The 14,924-nt window shown below is 41.2% G+C and overlaps 1 protein-coding gene across 3 annotated transcripts in view; it reads left to right on the top strand.

Moving 5' to 3' along the window:
* Nucleotides 1-13,665: 13,665 nt before the first annotated feature.
* Nucleotides 13,666-14,924, top strand: part of LOC136873924 (multiple PDZ domain protein) — a 2,156,217-nt gene continuing 2,154,958 nt past the window's right edge. For 2 of the 3 annotated variants that reach the window (XM_067147283.2, XM_067147285.2), the window contains exon 1: nt 13,774-13,907. In XM_067147283.2, the coding sequence (XP_067003384.2) occupies nt 13,902-13,907 (6 nt within the window). In that variant the 5' untranslated portion in view covers nt 13,774-13,901. Of the gene's footprint in view, nt 13,908-14,924 lie in introns of all 3 variants that reach the window. The other variant, XM_067147286.2, reaches the window with a different exon arrangement.

Here is a 14,924-nt window from a genome sequence, read left to right as displayed (position 1 = left end):
GCTCACAGCTGCGCGGCCCTAACAGCACGGCCAACTCGCCCGGTAATGCATCCCTTTATTCCACCCCCTGGGAAGATGAAAGAGTTCCGATAAATAGAAAGAAATGTGTCCCATGATGATCTGCGTCCAACAGTGTATTAGCTCATCCAGCACACAACATCCATATGCCATGTCACAAGATAGCCCGATCTAACATGATCCACATCCAACAAAATGGTCGCTGGTGTAGCACACAATTTTATGGCCATAGATATTCGCAACTAAAAGGGGTGACCAAGGGATGATGGATTTTTAACCATGAGATTACCTGTGATTAGTACCATTACTCGAGGTACACCTTGGGTCGACTTCACTTGCGATTAGTACCACTATGTGAGGAACATCACGGGTCTTGGTGGTGCCTGTGATTAGTACCACTATGGGTCCAAGGAGAGGAAATCCAAACCTTGAGATTTGCCGATGATATTGTTATTTTATCTGAGACTGCAGAAGATCTCGAGAAGTTGCTGAATGGTATGGATGAAGTCTTAGGTAAGGAGTACGAGATGAAAATAAATAAGTCCAAAACAAAAGTAATGGAGTGCAGTCGAACGAAGGCAGGTGATGTAGGAAATATTAGATTAGGAAACGAAGTCTTAAAGGAAGTAGATGAATATTGTTACTTGGGTAGTAAAATAACCAACGATGGCAGAAGTAAGGAGGACATAAAATGCAGACTAGCACAAGCAAGGAAGAGCTTTCTTAAGAAAATAAATTTGCTCACTTCAAACATTGATATCGGAATTAGAAAGATGTTTTTGAAGACTTTTGTGTGGAGCGTGGCATTGTATGGAAGTGAAACATGGACGATAACTAGCTCAGAAAGAAAGAGAATAGAAGCTTTTGAAATGTGGTGTTACAGAAGAATGTTGAAGGTGAGATGGATAGATCGAATTACGAATGAAGAGATACTGAATCGAATTGGTGAGAGGAGATCGATTTGGCTAAATTTGACGAGAAGAAGAGATAGAATGATAGGACACATCTTAAGACACCCAGGACTTGTTCAGTTGGTTTTTGAAGGAAGTGTAGGTGGCAAGAACGGTAGGGGTAGACCAAGGTATGAATATGACAAACAGATTAGAGCAGATGTAGGATGCAATAGTTACGTAGAAATGAAAAGGTTAGCACAGGATAGGGTGGCATGGAGAGCTGCATCAAACCAGTCTATGGACTGATGACTCAAACAACAACATGGGAGGAACACCATAGGTCTACGTTATCAGTGAGTAGTGCATTACTTGTGATTAGTACTACTATATGAGGAACACCGTGTCTACATTACCTGTGATTAGTACCGCTATATGAGGAATGCCATGGTTCTACTTTACCAGCGATTAGTACCATTACGCGGGGCCTGTGAGGTGGATTTTGAACTCCTTTAGGTAACAAGCATAATCGATTTAAGATTTTGCTTAGGAAGCAGTCCCTTGTTCACGTTATGCCATTGTTTTAAAGTTATTTTATGGGCTTAGAAGACGAGAAAGTCAGTAGAGATTATTTGATTGTTCCCCTCTTAGTTGTATGTTCATATAAACATTGTTCATCGTCGTCTTTTTGAATTCCAGTCAGTGGATGGATTTTGGAATTGTTTTGACTTTCAATATTGTCAGTTGGATCCGTTGATAATTTTAAATTTATATTCGTTGTTCATCATCGTGTTCTGAATTCTGCTCAGTGGATAAATTTAGAATTTTTATTGTCATTAGATTTCGTCTCATCTCATACCATTCAGGGCTAATGGCATTCATACATATTCGCAAGTTACGTATTACGAGAACAATTCTGTTACCTTCGGCGACGTCACCATGTGTGAGGAGCTTTGCTGTAACCTAGACGAAACGTCAGTCAAAGACAGTGGAAACTCGTTTAAAACACGGCGTCATTTGTACGTACTGTATAAAGCAGGCAGAGTTCTCGTACGCGGGAATAACGTGAAAAATATGGTGACAGACCTTTTTTTTTTTAAAAAAAAAGCTATTTATTCGGGGCATCGACCTAAGAAGATCTTTGCACCATATGTTATGAATAGAGATGGGAATTGTAGGCACGAACAAGTTAGACTGCAAACGTATTTAACAAAGGCGCAAGTGTATGCTACCCGCATGACGTTTCTGCGCTGAGATTTGCATAATATATTAGCGATCTGAATTATCAGAACCCCTTAAATATATGCAACTCTACTTATATAACTGTAGAGCGGTTAGATTACACGTGCGCCTTGTTCAAATACGTTTTCATTCTAACCTGTTCGTGCCTAGAATTCCCACCTCTAGATGAACCTGCGTGTATTTGGAAATTGCGGAAGTGTAAAGTGTTGAATGTGAGGAAAGGAACATTAAGGACCACACAAACACCCAGTCCCCAGGCCAGGGACATTAATCACGTACAATTAAAAGCCCCTGACCCGGCCGGGAATCGAACCCGGGTGACAGGTGGACGCGTTGCCCCGTACACCGCGGGGTCGGACATGACAGACCGTACTACAGATATATGATGAACACTGGTTGCCTAGTTATCACGGTGTAGGCTTCCTGTCCACGCGAAATTGTCGATGCTAAAGTGATGACTCTAATATTCTAGGCACACCCTCAGTGTATTTTGCCCAAGCGGAACGTTCTACGATGAAGTCCGCAAACCCTTATGCTTATAAAAGTGCCCTGAACTAAATACCTACATTGTCCTGCATTGTTGTCCATACGAACCAAATTCGTTTGCGAATATCTGTTTTAAACAATAATTGGAACGGAATCATTATTTCTGAGCAAGTGGAGACGAGGGCAGAAACTATCATTAACATTAATAAACTCCATATTTGAATACACTAAAAATCACTCTTGAAAGTAAGATACCGGTAGCTCAGAAAATAGGCATTTCCGGGACTAAGTTCATATAATCTAAGTTTATTCTCTATGTCCAAAAAATAAACTCCTGAAATTTTGCCCTATATTTTTGCTATGTCTGTATAAAAATTTTAACATATTAAGTTATGAGAAATTATAATTTGTACTCTATATATTATCTTATGTCATTGAAGTTTTACTGGTTGCTTAAGCTGTAACTGAGAAAAGGAAATCTGTGGGCGATTAGTCATCCTCTACGCTTTCATTCCTTTGAACACCTCGCGGTTATTTCGTACATGCGCTGTAGCAAGCACCGCTTTTAGTGCTTCTTTTTGTATATTGGTTGGTTTTGATTTCACTCCATGAACATAGAAATAAAGAATCAGCAGCTGTGTATCCGATATTATTCCACTAACATCTTGGAAGATTACGTTTCTCTAGCCCCTCGTTTTAACTGCCTGTAGGTTGTGGACTGTCCTCTCTTGTTAAAGTTTTCTTGTGTTCTGCCGCGCGTGGCACACACGTTTAATTAACTCGCAACATGTGGTTCGTAGTGGTTTCTCTTGGATCGCATGGACTATATAAAGTTGTTGGCCGTTCAGTGCTGTGCTAATTCGTGTGTGGTCTGGGTTTTTGACTGTGGGCTCTTCCTATCTGCGAATGACTCAGGATGTACCAGTCGAGTGTCGTAACCAATGAGCAAAAGTTCAGAATGAGTTTAACCTTCGTATAATGACCATCCGTTTCCAAGAACGACTAAACCTTCAGCGTAGATCTAGAAACAGGTTTTTTTTTTTTTTTTTTTTTTGCTTTACGTCGCACCGACCGTCTTATGGCGCCGATGGGACAGGAAAGGCCTAGGAATGGGAAGGAAGAGGCCGTGGCCTTAATTAAGGTACAACCCCAGCATTTGTCTGGTGTGAAAATGGAAAACCATCTTCAGGGCTGCCGGCAGTGGGGTTCGAACCCACTATCTCCCGGATGCGAGCTCACAGCTGCGCGCCCCTAACCGCACGGCCAAATCGCCCGGTTACAAACAAACTCTCGTTATCATCAAGAGGACTGCCCTCTTGAACACTGACTGGTGAGTGGAAGCTTAGAAAATGTCTTACCGTGTGCATTCATTTTAGTTTAACGCCGTTTGGGCTGCCTGCGTGTCAATTTTGATGTTCTGTTTTACTGGTTGGCACAGAACCCTAAACTTCATTGGGACCTATTGCTGCGTTTTAATTAATTTTGTTAGGTAAATACCGAATGTCACCGGGCATGTCATTGTACGATGTGAAGTGCCGAATAGCTTTCCTTCCGCCTGTCAGAAATACAATATCCTCTACCGAATTTGAATCCGCGACCTTCGGAGGATCCGGAGGCCGACAGTCTACCACTGATCCGCCGATAGAACATGCTAGACTTTAGATATCGTGATGGTAGTCACAGGATCTACAGTTCTACGCGGAATCTCAGCCACGAGAATGTGCCTTACCATTTCAGAAATCTCCGTTCATTGGCGAGGAATCCACCCCACTCCGGTCAGAAGGCCTTGAATATGCCACTTCGGTGCCATATCGATATATCCGTGTGTTTATCTATCATTTAATTATTTGTTAATTTATAGCAGAACCTTTTCTGACAATCCTACTTTCTCGCGGCTCCGTAGCATTCTTGTACAAAAAAAAAAGTGTCAGTTTTCCCCAGATATTTCTAGGATCGCTGGAGCAACCCAAGCACGTTTTGGTTTTGGCCAGGGGTTCAAGGCCGGATCCCTTCCTGACGCGTCGTGATTTTTCAGTCGAACATTCCTACCCAGGATCGACAGGAATTGAAACCTCGGCCGTCCAGGGCAGCAGCTAATCCAGTACGTCAATCACGCCCTCCCCCGCTATTCCTGTAGAGCGGTGTTGAAAATTTTTGTTTAATTCGAATATTGTTTATTTCGAAGTAAAAATACCATATTAGAGCGCTCATATTTTCCAAGACGGGTGATGGAACACTGCCTGGTTGGTAAAGTGATGTAGAATACAGTAGTACTAGTGCTGGAAATGGAACCGTAGTTGTTGAGAAGCTAAGAAAAGTTTGAAATTGTTAGGCGATTGAGATTACGTTCCTTGAATAGTTTTACAATTTGGTTTACTTCGCACCGACACAGATCGGTCTTATGTCGACGATGGGATAGGAAAGGCCTAGGAATGGGAAGGAAGTGGCCGTGGCCTTAATTAAGGCCTGGTGAGAAAAATGGGGAAACTACGGAAAACCATCTTCAGAGCTACCGACAGTGGGGTTCAAACCCACTATATCCAGGATGCAAGCTCATAGTTGCGCGCCCCTAACCGCACGGTCAACTCGCCCTGTCCCTTGAATAGCCATTCAAGTAGTTAACTTTGAGTTTCGGTAACTGGAAAATTGTTCTCATTAGGCCTAAACTCGGAACTCCACGTGGAGTTGATTGACAGTGGTCAGCTGATGAGATGGGATATTTACCTGGCTACTGAAGATTTGGAAGGTGGAGTTAGGGGGCAATTGGTAACATAAAATTGAGGAGTATGCACTTATCACTTTTGTCATAAAATGTATTATAACGTTTCATTATGTTGTTTCGCCATATTCTACTGCCATTGCAACTTACGGAACCACGGAAAAAGTAGAGATCGTTTTGAATTCGATATTCGGATAAGAACGGTGTGTGACATTGTTCAATTCAAATTTATGCTTCATTCTGTATTTTTCTGGGCCTTCGCGTTCGAATTAACCAAGTCCTATCGGATTGATTTATCTGTGTTGCGTTAGTACATATATTGCGCCCCCACTGCATTTATTACAAGTTATTGAAGAACCTAGGTGCAGTTACCACCCGTTTAATAGTTTTCAGTGGTTTAGTTAAGGCCCGTAGCGGATGTATCAGTACACAGTCTCATGCACACGCTCCGGGAGAGTAGATGAAGTTATCACTCCATCTAAATTTGAGGGACTCATCTTGGTGCTCAAACTACGAACATTTCGGTTAATTATTTTATATTTATTTTTTCAAGTTCAAGGCAAAGTAAATTTTATATTAAAGTTAAAAATAATTCCTAATATATGCCGCGTTACAGTTGACGCACAAGCATGGGACATAGCTGCCAATACCACTATCGCTCCAACTGATATTATAACAAAAGAATCCTTACCAAAATATAGATAATGTACGTAATTCCAGCTCCGATATCTTATTTTTCAAAAAACGGTCATCAGCAACGCCACATCTCCAATCCGATTTGACAGAGACGTCAACAACCCAGCATTATAAGACTCAACATTCTTCACAATAAGAAACCAATCCTAATCCATCCCTTCCTAATAAAATTCTAATAAATTTGGTCTAATAAACCAGGAAATGTATGAGAAATGTCTACTGCTCTCTTCATTACGTTCATGTTGAGAGGGTCGGTATTACATTTGTGTGAATTTGAAACGAAGGAGGTGACAATTTCATTACGTTGGAAGTGCCATCTGGCGGCATTAGGAGGGGGGGGGGGGGCGGAGTGAAACGAACTTTAATTACAGCACGTGGAAGCCAAGTCACAGCACATTAACCTAACTGTCGGTGTCACACCGGTTTATGGACTGCCAACTTCATCCTCTAGTTAATGAGCCTTGCGTCTATTTTTCATTGACGATTCCTTGGAACAGGCCATGTACTGTATTTCCTGTTCCCTAAACGTGTATTCTGCGTTCAACGTGCGGGAGAAATGTATGGAAATGAGATTACATTTTGCAGAACTCTGAATCTACTCCATTATGTGCATTCGGGAGGTGGTGGGTTGGAACCCCACCATTGTCAGCCCTGAAGATTGTTTTCTGTGCTTTTCCTCCTTGCTGAGGCGAATACCGGAACAGTTCCTTTTGTAGGCTACGGCCGCTCCCCTTTCGCCTGAAATTAAATTAAAATATTGATATTTATGGAACAACTTCGATGATTTTATTAGAAATCGCTAAATGTTCCATTGTAGTGGAATATAGTTTGAATAATGTACAGAGCCAACCACATTGGTCAGTATTCGACAATCGTGACAGGTGGCCTGCATTACTGTGTATATACTGACCATGGTCGGTGCAGGTCACATTCTGACCAGTGCGATTCCGATCAAAAGTACCACCACTTTCAATACCTATGCAGTCTAGTTCAAATTTCCACCGAAAGTTGCACTCAAGACCCCTAAGGCCGAAGGGCTAAAATTGCTCACGGGATTGGGTTTCGACCCTCATATCCCACGAGATGCGTGGTCTACTACTACTACTACTACTACTACGTCGCTCTAGCAGCTCCAGCGCAGCGTAGGTCTACTTAACCATGTATTGACTCATGAGTGTTCCCGACTAGTTGAACAGATGACCTGCACTGATGTTAACCTGAAATCATGGCACATTAAAATCCAGGAAGTTCTCCGGTCTATGAACTGCGGATATAATTTTTCATACATCTTTCTTCACTTTTTTGGCAGTATATTGTTAGCAATATTGGACGTTTCTGCCGCAATTTCTGGTGATATTCGAAATCAGTGTCGCTTTCAAAACTTGCGGTTGCCATTTTGGATTACTGCTTTCAATGCCTGAGGATTGTTACGCGTACAATGTTAATCGATATCTGGTATTGTTAGATGGAAATCGATAGTTGCAATAACAGTCGTACTTAAATGAACTGCAGTACTTTGATGTCGTTAAGACATAGTTTACCGAGCTCGATAGCTGCAGTCGCTTAAGTGCGGCCAGTATCCAGTAATCGGGAGATAGGGGGTTCGAGCCCCACTGTCGGCAGCCCTGAAGATGGTTTTCCGTGGTTTCCCATTTTCACACCAGGCAAATGCCGGGTCTGTACCTTAATTAAGGTCACGGCCGCTTCCTTCCAATTCCTAGGCCTTTCCTATCCCATCGTCGCCGTAAGACATATCTGTGTCGGTGCGACGTAAAGCAAATACCAAAAAGAAAAGAAAAAAAGACATGGTTACGTCACACGTAACTGTAAAGTATGGTCGAACAAAAAAGTTACTGTAATACAACCTCGGTTCCAGTATCGGAAATTAATGTATATGGTGTGTAGGAGTTCTTTATACAACTATTGTTAAATTATTTGTTTCATGAAAAAAATGATAAATGTGCGTTTTTCGACAATATCCGTCCGATCCGTTGCGGTATATTTTGTCCCGGCTTAGCGGAAGAGGTATAAGGCCACCTTAAATGTGTCGCACATGTAGACTTATTTCAGGTGCCCATCCTAAATGCCAACCCAACGAGGAGGAATGCGTTTAGCTATTTCGTGAGTTATATGTCGTGTGTTGATTGAAAATAAAGAGGTATACATTAAGACATACACAATCGGACAGTCCCCGGGCCGGAGGAATTAAATAGACGCAATTACCCCGGGGGGGGGGGGCGCAGACGAAGAATACACCCACGGCATCCTCTGCCTGTTGTAAGAGGCGTCTAAAAGGGGCGACCAAGGGATTATCAAATTAGAACCATGAAACTACTTGTGATTAGTACCACCACGCGGGGAACACCATGGGTCGCCTTCACTTGCGCGTAGTACCACTATGTTAGGTACCAAATAGGTTTGTGATCAGTAGCAAACGAGGGCACGACGGCTTTTACAGTACCTGTGATTAGTAGCACTATATGAGCGACACCTGGGATGAAGAAACCCATGGTTCTGGCTTGCCTATTAGTACCTACTATATGAGGAACACCACGGGATAGTACGAGTCCCTGTGGTTAGTACACTTGGGTGATGAACACCTTAGGTTTGCGTTGCCTGTCAAGGGCGCCGCAATGTGCGAAACACATTAGGTCTGTAATACCTGTGCGAATTTCATTACCTGCGAGTCGTACCATGTGTGTTTGAGTCATCAGTCAGTAGACTGGTTTGATGCAGCTCTCCATGCCAACCTATCCTGTGCTAACCTTTTCATTTCAACGTAACTACTGCATCCTACATCTGCTCTAATCTGCTTATCATGTTCATACTTTGGTCTACCCCTACCGTTCTTACCACCTACACTTCCTTCAAAAACCAACTAAACAAGTCCTGGGTGTCTTAAGATGTGTCCTATCATTCTATCTCTTCTTCTCGTCAAATTTAGCCAAATTGATCTCCTCTCGCCAATTCGATTCAGTATCACTTCATTTGTGATTCGATCTATCCATCTCACCTTCAGCATTCTTCTGTAACACCACATTTCAAAAGCTTCTATTCTCTTTCTTTCTGAGCTAGTTATCGTCCATGTTTCACTTCCATACAATGCCACGCTCCACACGAAAGTCTTCAAAAACATCTTTCTAATTCCGATATCAATGTTTGAAGTGAGCAAATTTCTCTTCTTAAGAAAGCTCTTCCTTGCTTGTGTTAATCTGCATTTTATGTCCTCCTTACTTCTGCCATCGTTAGTTATTTTACTACCCAAGTAACAATATTCATCTACTTCCTTTAAGACTTCATTTCTTAATTTAATATTTCCTACCTTCGTTCGACTGCACTCCATTACTTTTGTTTTGGACTTATTTATTTTCATCTTTGTCCATACCATTCGGCAGCTTCTCGAGATCTTCTGCAGTCTCACGTAAAATAACAATATCATCGGCAAATCTCAAGGTTTTGATTTCCTCTCCATGGATTGTGATTCCCTTCCCAAATTCCTCTTTAATTTCCTTTACTGCCTGTTCTATGTAAACATTGAAAAAGAGAGGGGACAAACTGCGGTCTTGCCTCACTCCTTTCTGGATTGCTGCTTCTTTTTCAAAGCCCTCGATTCTTACCACTGCAGACTGATTTTTATACAGATTGTAGGTAATTCTTCGTTCTCGGTATCTGATCCCAATCACTTTCAGAATCTTAAATAGCTTGGTCCAATCAACATTATCGAATGCCTTTTCTAGATCTACGAATGCCATGTACGTGGGCTTGTCCTTCTTGATTCGGTCCTTTAAGATCAGACGTAAAGTCAGGATTGCTTCACGTGTTTCTACATTTCTTCTGAAGCCAAATTGATCTTCTCCCAACTCAGCTTCCATTCTTCTGTAAACAATACATGTTAAAATTTTGCATGCATGAGATACTAAACGAATGGTGCGATAGTTTCACACCTGTCAGCACCGGCTTTCTTGGGAATAGGTATAAAAACATTCTGCCGAAAATCGGATGGGACTTCTCCTGTCTCATACATCTTGCACACTAAATGGAATAACCTTGCCATGCTGGTTTCTCCTAAGGCAGTCAGTAATTCAGAGGGAATGTCATCAATTCCAGGTGCCTTGTTCTTATTTAGGTCGATCACAGTTCTGTCAAACTCTGACCTCAAAATTGGGTCTCCCATTTCATCAGCATCGACAGCCTCTTCTTGTTCCAGAACCAAATTATCTGCATCTTCACCTTGATACAACTGTTCGATATGTTCCTGCCATCTTTCTGCTTTGTCTTCTTTTCCTAGAAGTGGCTTTCCATCTGAGCTCTTAATATTCATACACCTAGATTTCCTTTCTCCAAAGGTTTCCTTGATTTTCCTGTATGCAGCATCTACCTTTCCTAGGACCATATAACCGTCGACATCCTTGCATTTCTCCTTTAGCCATTCTTCCTTAGCTACCTTGCACTTTCTATCCACTTGATTCTTTAATCGCCTGTATTCTTTTGTGCCCTCTTCATTTCTAGCATTCTTGTATTTTCTTCGTTCATCAATCAGGTCTAGTATCTCCTGAGTTATCCACTGATTCTTAGTTGATCTTTTCTTCCTTTCTAACATTTCTTCAGCAGCCCTGCTGACCTCATTTTTCATGACTGCCCACTCTTCCTCTACTGTGTTTCCTTCAGCCTATTCAGTTAGTCCTTTTGCAACATGTTCCTTGAAACAATCCCTCACACTCTTTTCTTTCAACTTGTCTAGATCCCATCTTTTTGCTTTCTTTCCTTCCTTAAATTTCTTCAGCTTCAGATGGCATTTCATGACCAACAAGTTGTGCTCGGAGTCCACGTCTGCTCCTGGGAAAGTTTTGCAATCCAACATAATGTATGGAATACCGAGAGTCTACGCTAATCTTGATTAGTACAGCAACCTGGCTAATACAATGGTTTTACTTTTCTAGCGATAAATACCATTATGAGGGCCGATGACCTGGATTTTTTCGACCCGTTTCGACAACGAAGATATTCTAATCGATTCAGCATCGTGCTATATAAGGTGTCCCTTGATCCATACTACTATTGTTTTGTGCCAGCTTCTGTGCACTACCTACTGATCGTTTTAACTTCATATCAATCGTTCTGACGCTTTGAATTCTGGTCAGTGGAGGATTTTGGACTTTTAATTTATCATCTCATTTCGTCTCATTTCGTACCTTTAGGGGCCGATGACCTCGATGTTATGCCCCTTTAATCAACAAAAAATCAATCAATCAATCAAATGGACGCAATTCAAGTCTATGGCCGGCCAGAACGCTCTAAACCAAATGAACCATTCAGCCAAAGAATCAACGACTCTAAAGTTAGTGAGAACACTTTCTCTTTAAGGAATATTGTGAACGTAGAAAAATATTATTGTTCCTGTTTTTTTTTTTTCGTAACCGTGGTCAGTGATAGCGTGTTCTCCGTGTAGTCTTCTCCTCACACTCACTCATAGCGTATTACACCTAAATGATAATATACCTATAGTCAAAGTACATTCTCATAACTCATAAAACTCTGTGCTTGCCTTGTGGCTGTGGTTTTGAAAAGGAGATGTGTAATTTGGCGCAAAGGGCGTGCACGATGTCATGTAATACTACTCGAAAGTTGGTCCTCTAAGTAGCGAGAAGCGAGCCTCACGAAAGTTAACGAGGAGTTCTCGGATTACACAGACTAAACTCAGGAGTGGCTGGCTGTTGAACTCCCGTTCTTAACCTCATGATCGTGATATCCCAACTTCCAGGTTGTAGAATTCATTTTTCTTTTCTGGACGTACGATGCTTATCGTACCACAGAGTTGTTTATTACTATTTGTAACTACAAGAAAACTAATGAACCCCATATTTTGCTAAACCACTTTTTCTGTTTATAGGATTTAGGTAGAGAAGGCTGAGGCTTTGGGCTAACCTCCTTTTATCCTTTTACAAATTCTTCTTTCTTGGATATTTTGGTATTTTATAGTATGATAACGGGCTTTGTATGCAACGTATAATACGTATTCGGATGAACAGAGTATGTGCAATTGAAACAGAAAGCGGAATTTATAGTTGCACATTATGCTTATGTAATTTACAGTTGACAGGTTCGAACCCCGCCATCGGTGGGGTGTCCGCCATTTTACTGTACATCCTTGGGAGGAGCAAGTTAGTTCGGCCCCGGCCACGAGTGACGTCACCGAGTGAGGGCCCCGACGCTCGCCGCACAGCAACCAGTCAGGAACGAACGAGGTGCGAAAGGCCATAATTCGGTTATCTCACTAGAGGCCTCCCGACGTTGTGGGAAATAACTAGAATATGAACCCAGGTCATTCGGAATCGAGGACTCTGGAGGCTTCTCCTTTAGCGAAGTATCTGTAAGGGCTGGCCTCCTTATTTAAAGCGAGCCGGACGAGCTCAGTTCTGGATCAGTTCGAGTTATGTGTTTATGTGTGTGTTTTTCTCTAGCAGCATGTGAATGGTTGGAAAGGGACAGTGAACGAAGTCTGTTGTGAGTGTACGACAGACAGGACTGCACGACTGTGTTGTGCGCGGGCTGTGAACTAAGTGGCCGTGATAGCGTACAGTGAGAATAACTGTGAAACTGACTTATAATCTAAGTGACAATTGTGGGAATGTGGGTAACGTGGTTGTTTTAGTTTGTATCCGGTAAACAACTAGTATGTGTTTTTCTTTCTACCCGCCGTCACGTTACAGTATTAACCCGTGTACCGGCATTGATTTTATCTGCGTTTTGTTGCAGTTCTTTCTCAATACCGACAGCAATTTTCTGAGTGAGGTACATAATTAGTGTATTATTTTTATCATTTTGTGAACAAACCGACATAGAAGATATCTCTACGACATGTCGCTTTAAAGCCAATACACTGTAATATGGAGTTTTATGATTATATTACACTTCATTTTTTTATGATTTGAAAACTGTGGAATGGTCTTACAAAAATTCTAACTGCTATAATAGCTTGCTCCGTGGAGTATGATACAAAATCCAAACTATATAAAATGGAGTACATATAGCTTCATATTATGTTAAGAATACAGTCTATTGATTTAAGTTATAAGGAAACATAGTGTCCCATTAAGTTATACAGAAACATAGTGTCCCAAATTATATTTCGCACAAATACGATAACAAAACTTCAGGCAAAAAAAGGTTTATGTAGCTGTTGTTGAAGTTGAGTACTCATTTGATTGCGGAGAAAATTTGCTGAAAGATTATTTTTTAAATGTAATCGAGCCATCAGTGTACTTCTCGTTCACGAATATATCATGCTATGTGTTTGCGGAACAAAATGACTAAGAAAATACTCGTCGATGGATCGACACACTCTCTATAGAGCTGCAAAAACCGTCGAAATATCGACGCTTTCTTGTTCGAGAGTTAAAAACATGATGGTAGTTCTGTAATCCAATATAGTCTTCTTTTCACTTACGCAAATTTGTTTCATCTGCGGTTGTAATTCCTACTTTGTTAGGTGGTAGAGTTGTGTAACATGTAATCTTTAAATCGTCAAACTAGAATTGTGTTTTATCGTTTCATAAATGATGGTGTATGTATTAGTAGTATTAACAATGCCCATGTTTTCTTGTTTCAGAGATGGGCGTCTACGTGAAGAAGATCAAATCCTAGCTATCGATGGCCAGCCACTTGATTCTAACATCTCCCACCAGCAGGCCATCAGCATCCTGCAGAAGGCCCGTGGATTGGTGGAGCTGGTGGTAGCCCGCAGTGGACCCGAAGAGGACATTGTTGAGACCCCCCTAACCCCACCATCCCCCTCGCCTATCGACCGCTCCCCTTCAGCTGTGAGCGATACCTCCAAAGCTGGATCCGATATGGTGGTGAGTAAATTATTAGTTTTTGATCTATTTGTCCGTTGTGTTGCACAGTTACTCGCTTAATTTAGACGCGCTATGGCTTTTCGGTATGATGAATAATGCACTCGCTCATTTTCTTAGCTGACACAGACACATACATGGTACCATAAAAATAAAATGTAAGTCTCGTGAGAGGAGAATTCTGGTGCTTGGTGACACGTGGAATATGTCTATGAATGGACAAGTAAAATGTCAAGTAAAAGTGAATCAATGTTGACTTAATATAAATTAATAAATTAGTAAATAAATAAAGTAACGGAGAAACTGTCCAACCTGGCAGCAGATATTAGAAAACGAAGATTGAAATTTTATGGACACGTTCAAAGACTCCCAACAACAAGCCTTACACTTAAGATGTTGACATACAGCACACAATTGAAGAGTCTACCATGGATCCAAAAAGTCAAGAAGGGACCTGGAGAAAATCCAGATAGATATATCAGAAACACCGGTATTAGACAGAAATTTGTTACGTAAGAAGGTAAACAGATGGGTAGTACAGCCAGAGAATGAACTTCCAAGGAGACCAGGAATCGAAGAAAGGAAGAGACCCCACGGAGAAAAAAATAAAGCCATATGGAAGACCAGAAAGGCGAATCATAAAAGCGCTGCGTGATCCAACAGGGTCCATACGCAAATGATAATAATAATAATAATAATAATAATAATAATAATAATAATAATAATAATAATAATAATAATAATAATAATACTTTCTTTCTGTTTATGCCCTGCGCACCGAGACAAAGTGAACGTTTTCGGAATACTTCACTGCGCTTCCTCAGGAGTAAACAAAGACTGCAGTGTGGTTTCGGTTTATTAATGCCTGTCCTGTAAGCGCAATCAAGAATTGCTTTATAATTCGTTTAATTATGAAGTTACATCACTCGAATATTTGCTTATAATAGTTGATAGGAGATACATTTCGACTTTGCCTATCTCTGTTAGCGTTATCATCTTCTGATCACGGGATTTTAGGTT

Source organism: Anabrus simplex, chromosome 5 (assembly GCF_040414725.1).
Source record: "Anabrus simplex isolate iqAnaSimp1 chromosome 5, ASM4041472v1, whole genome shotgun sequence".
NCBI lineage: Eukaryota > Metazoa > Arthropoda > Insecta > Orthoptera > Tettigoniidae > Anabrus > Anabrus simplex.
This window is presented reverse-complemented; position numbering and strand designations above follow the sequence as displayed.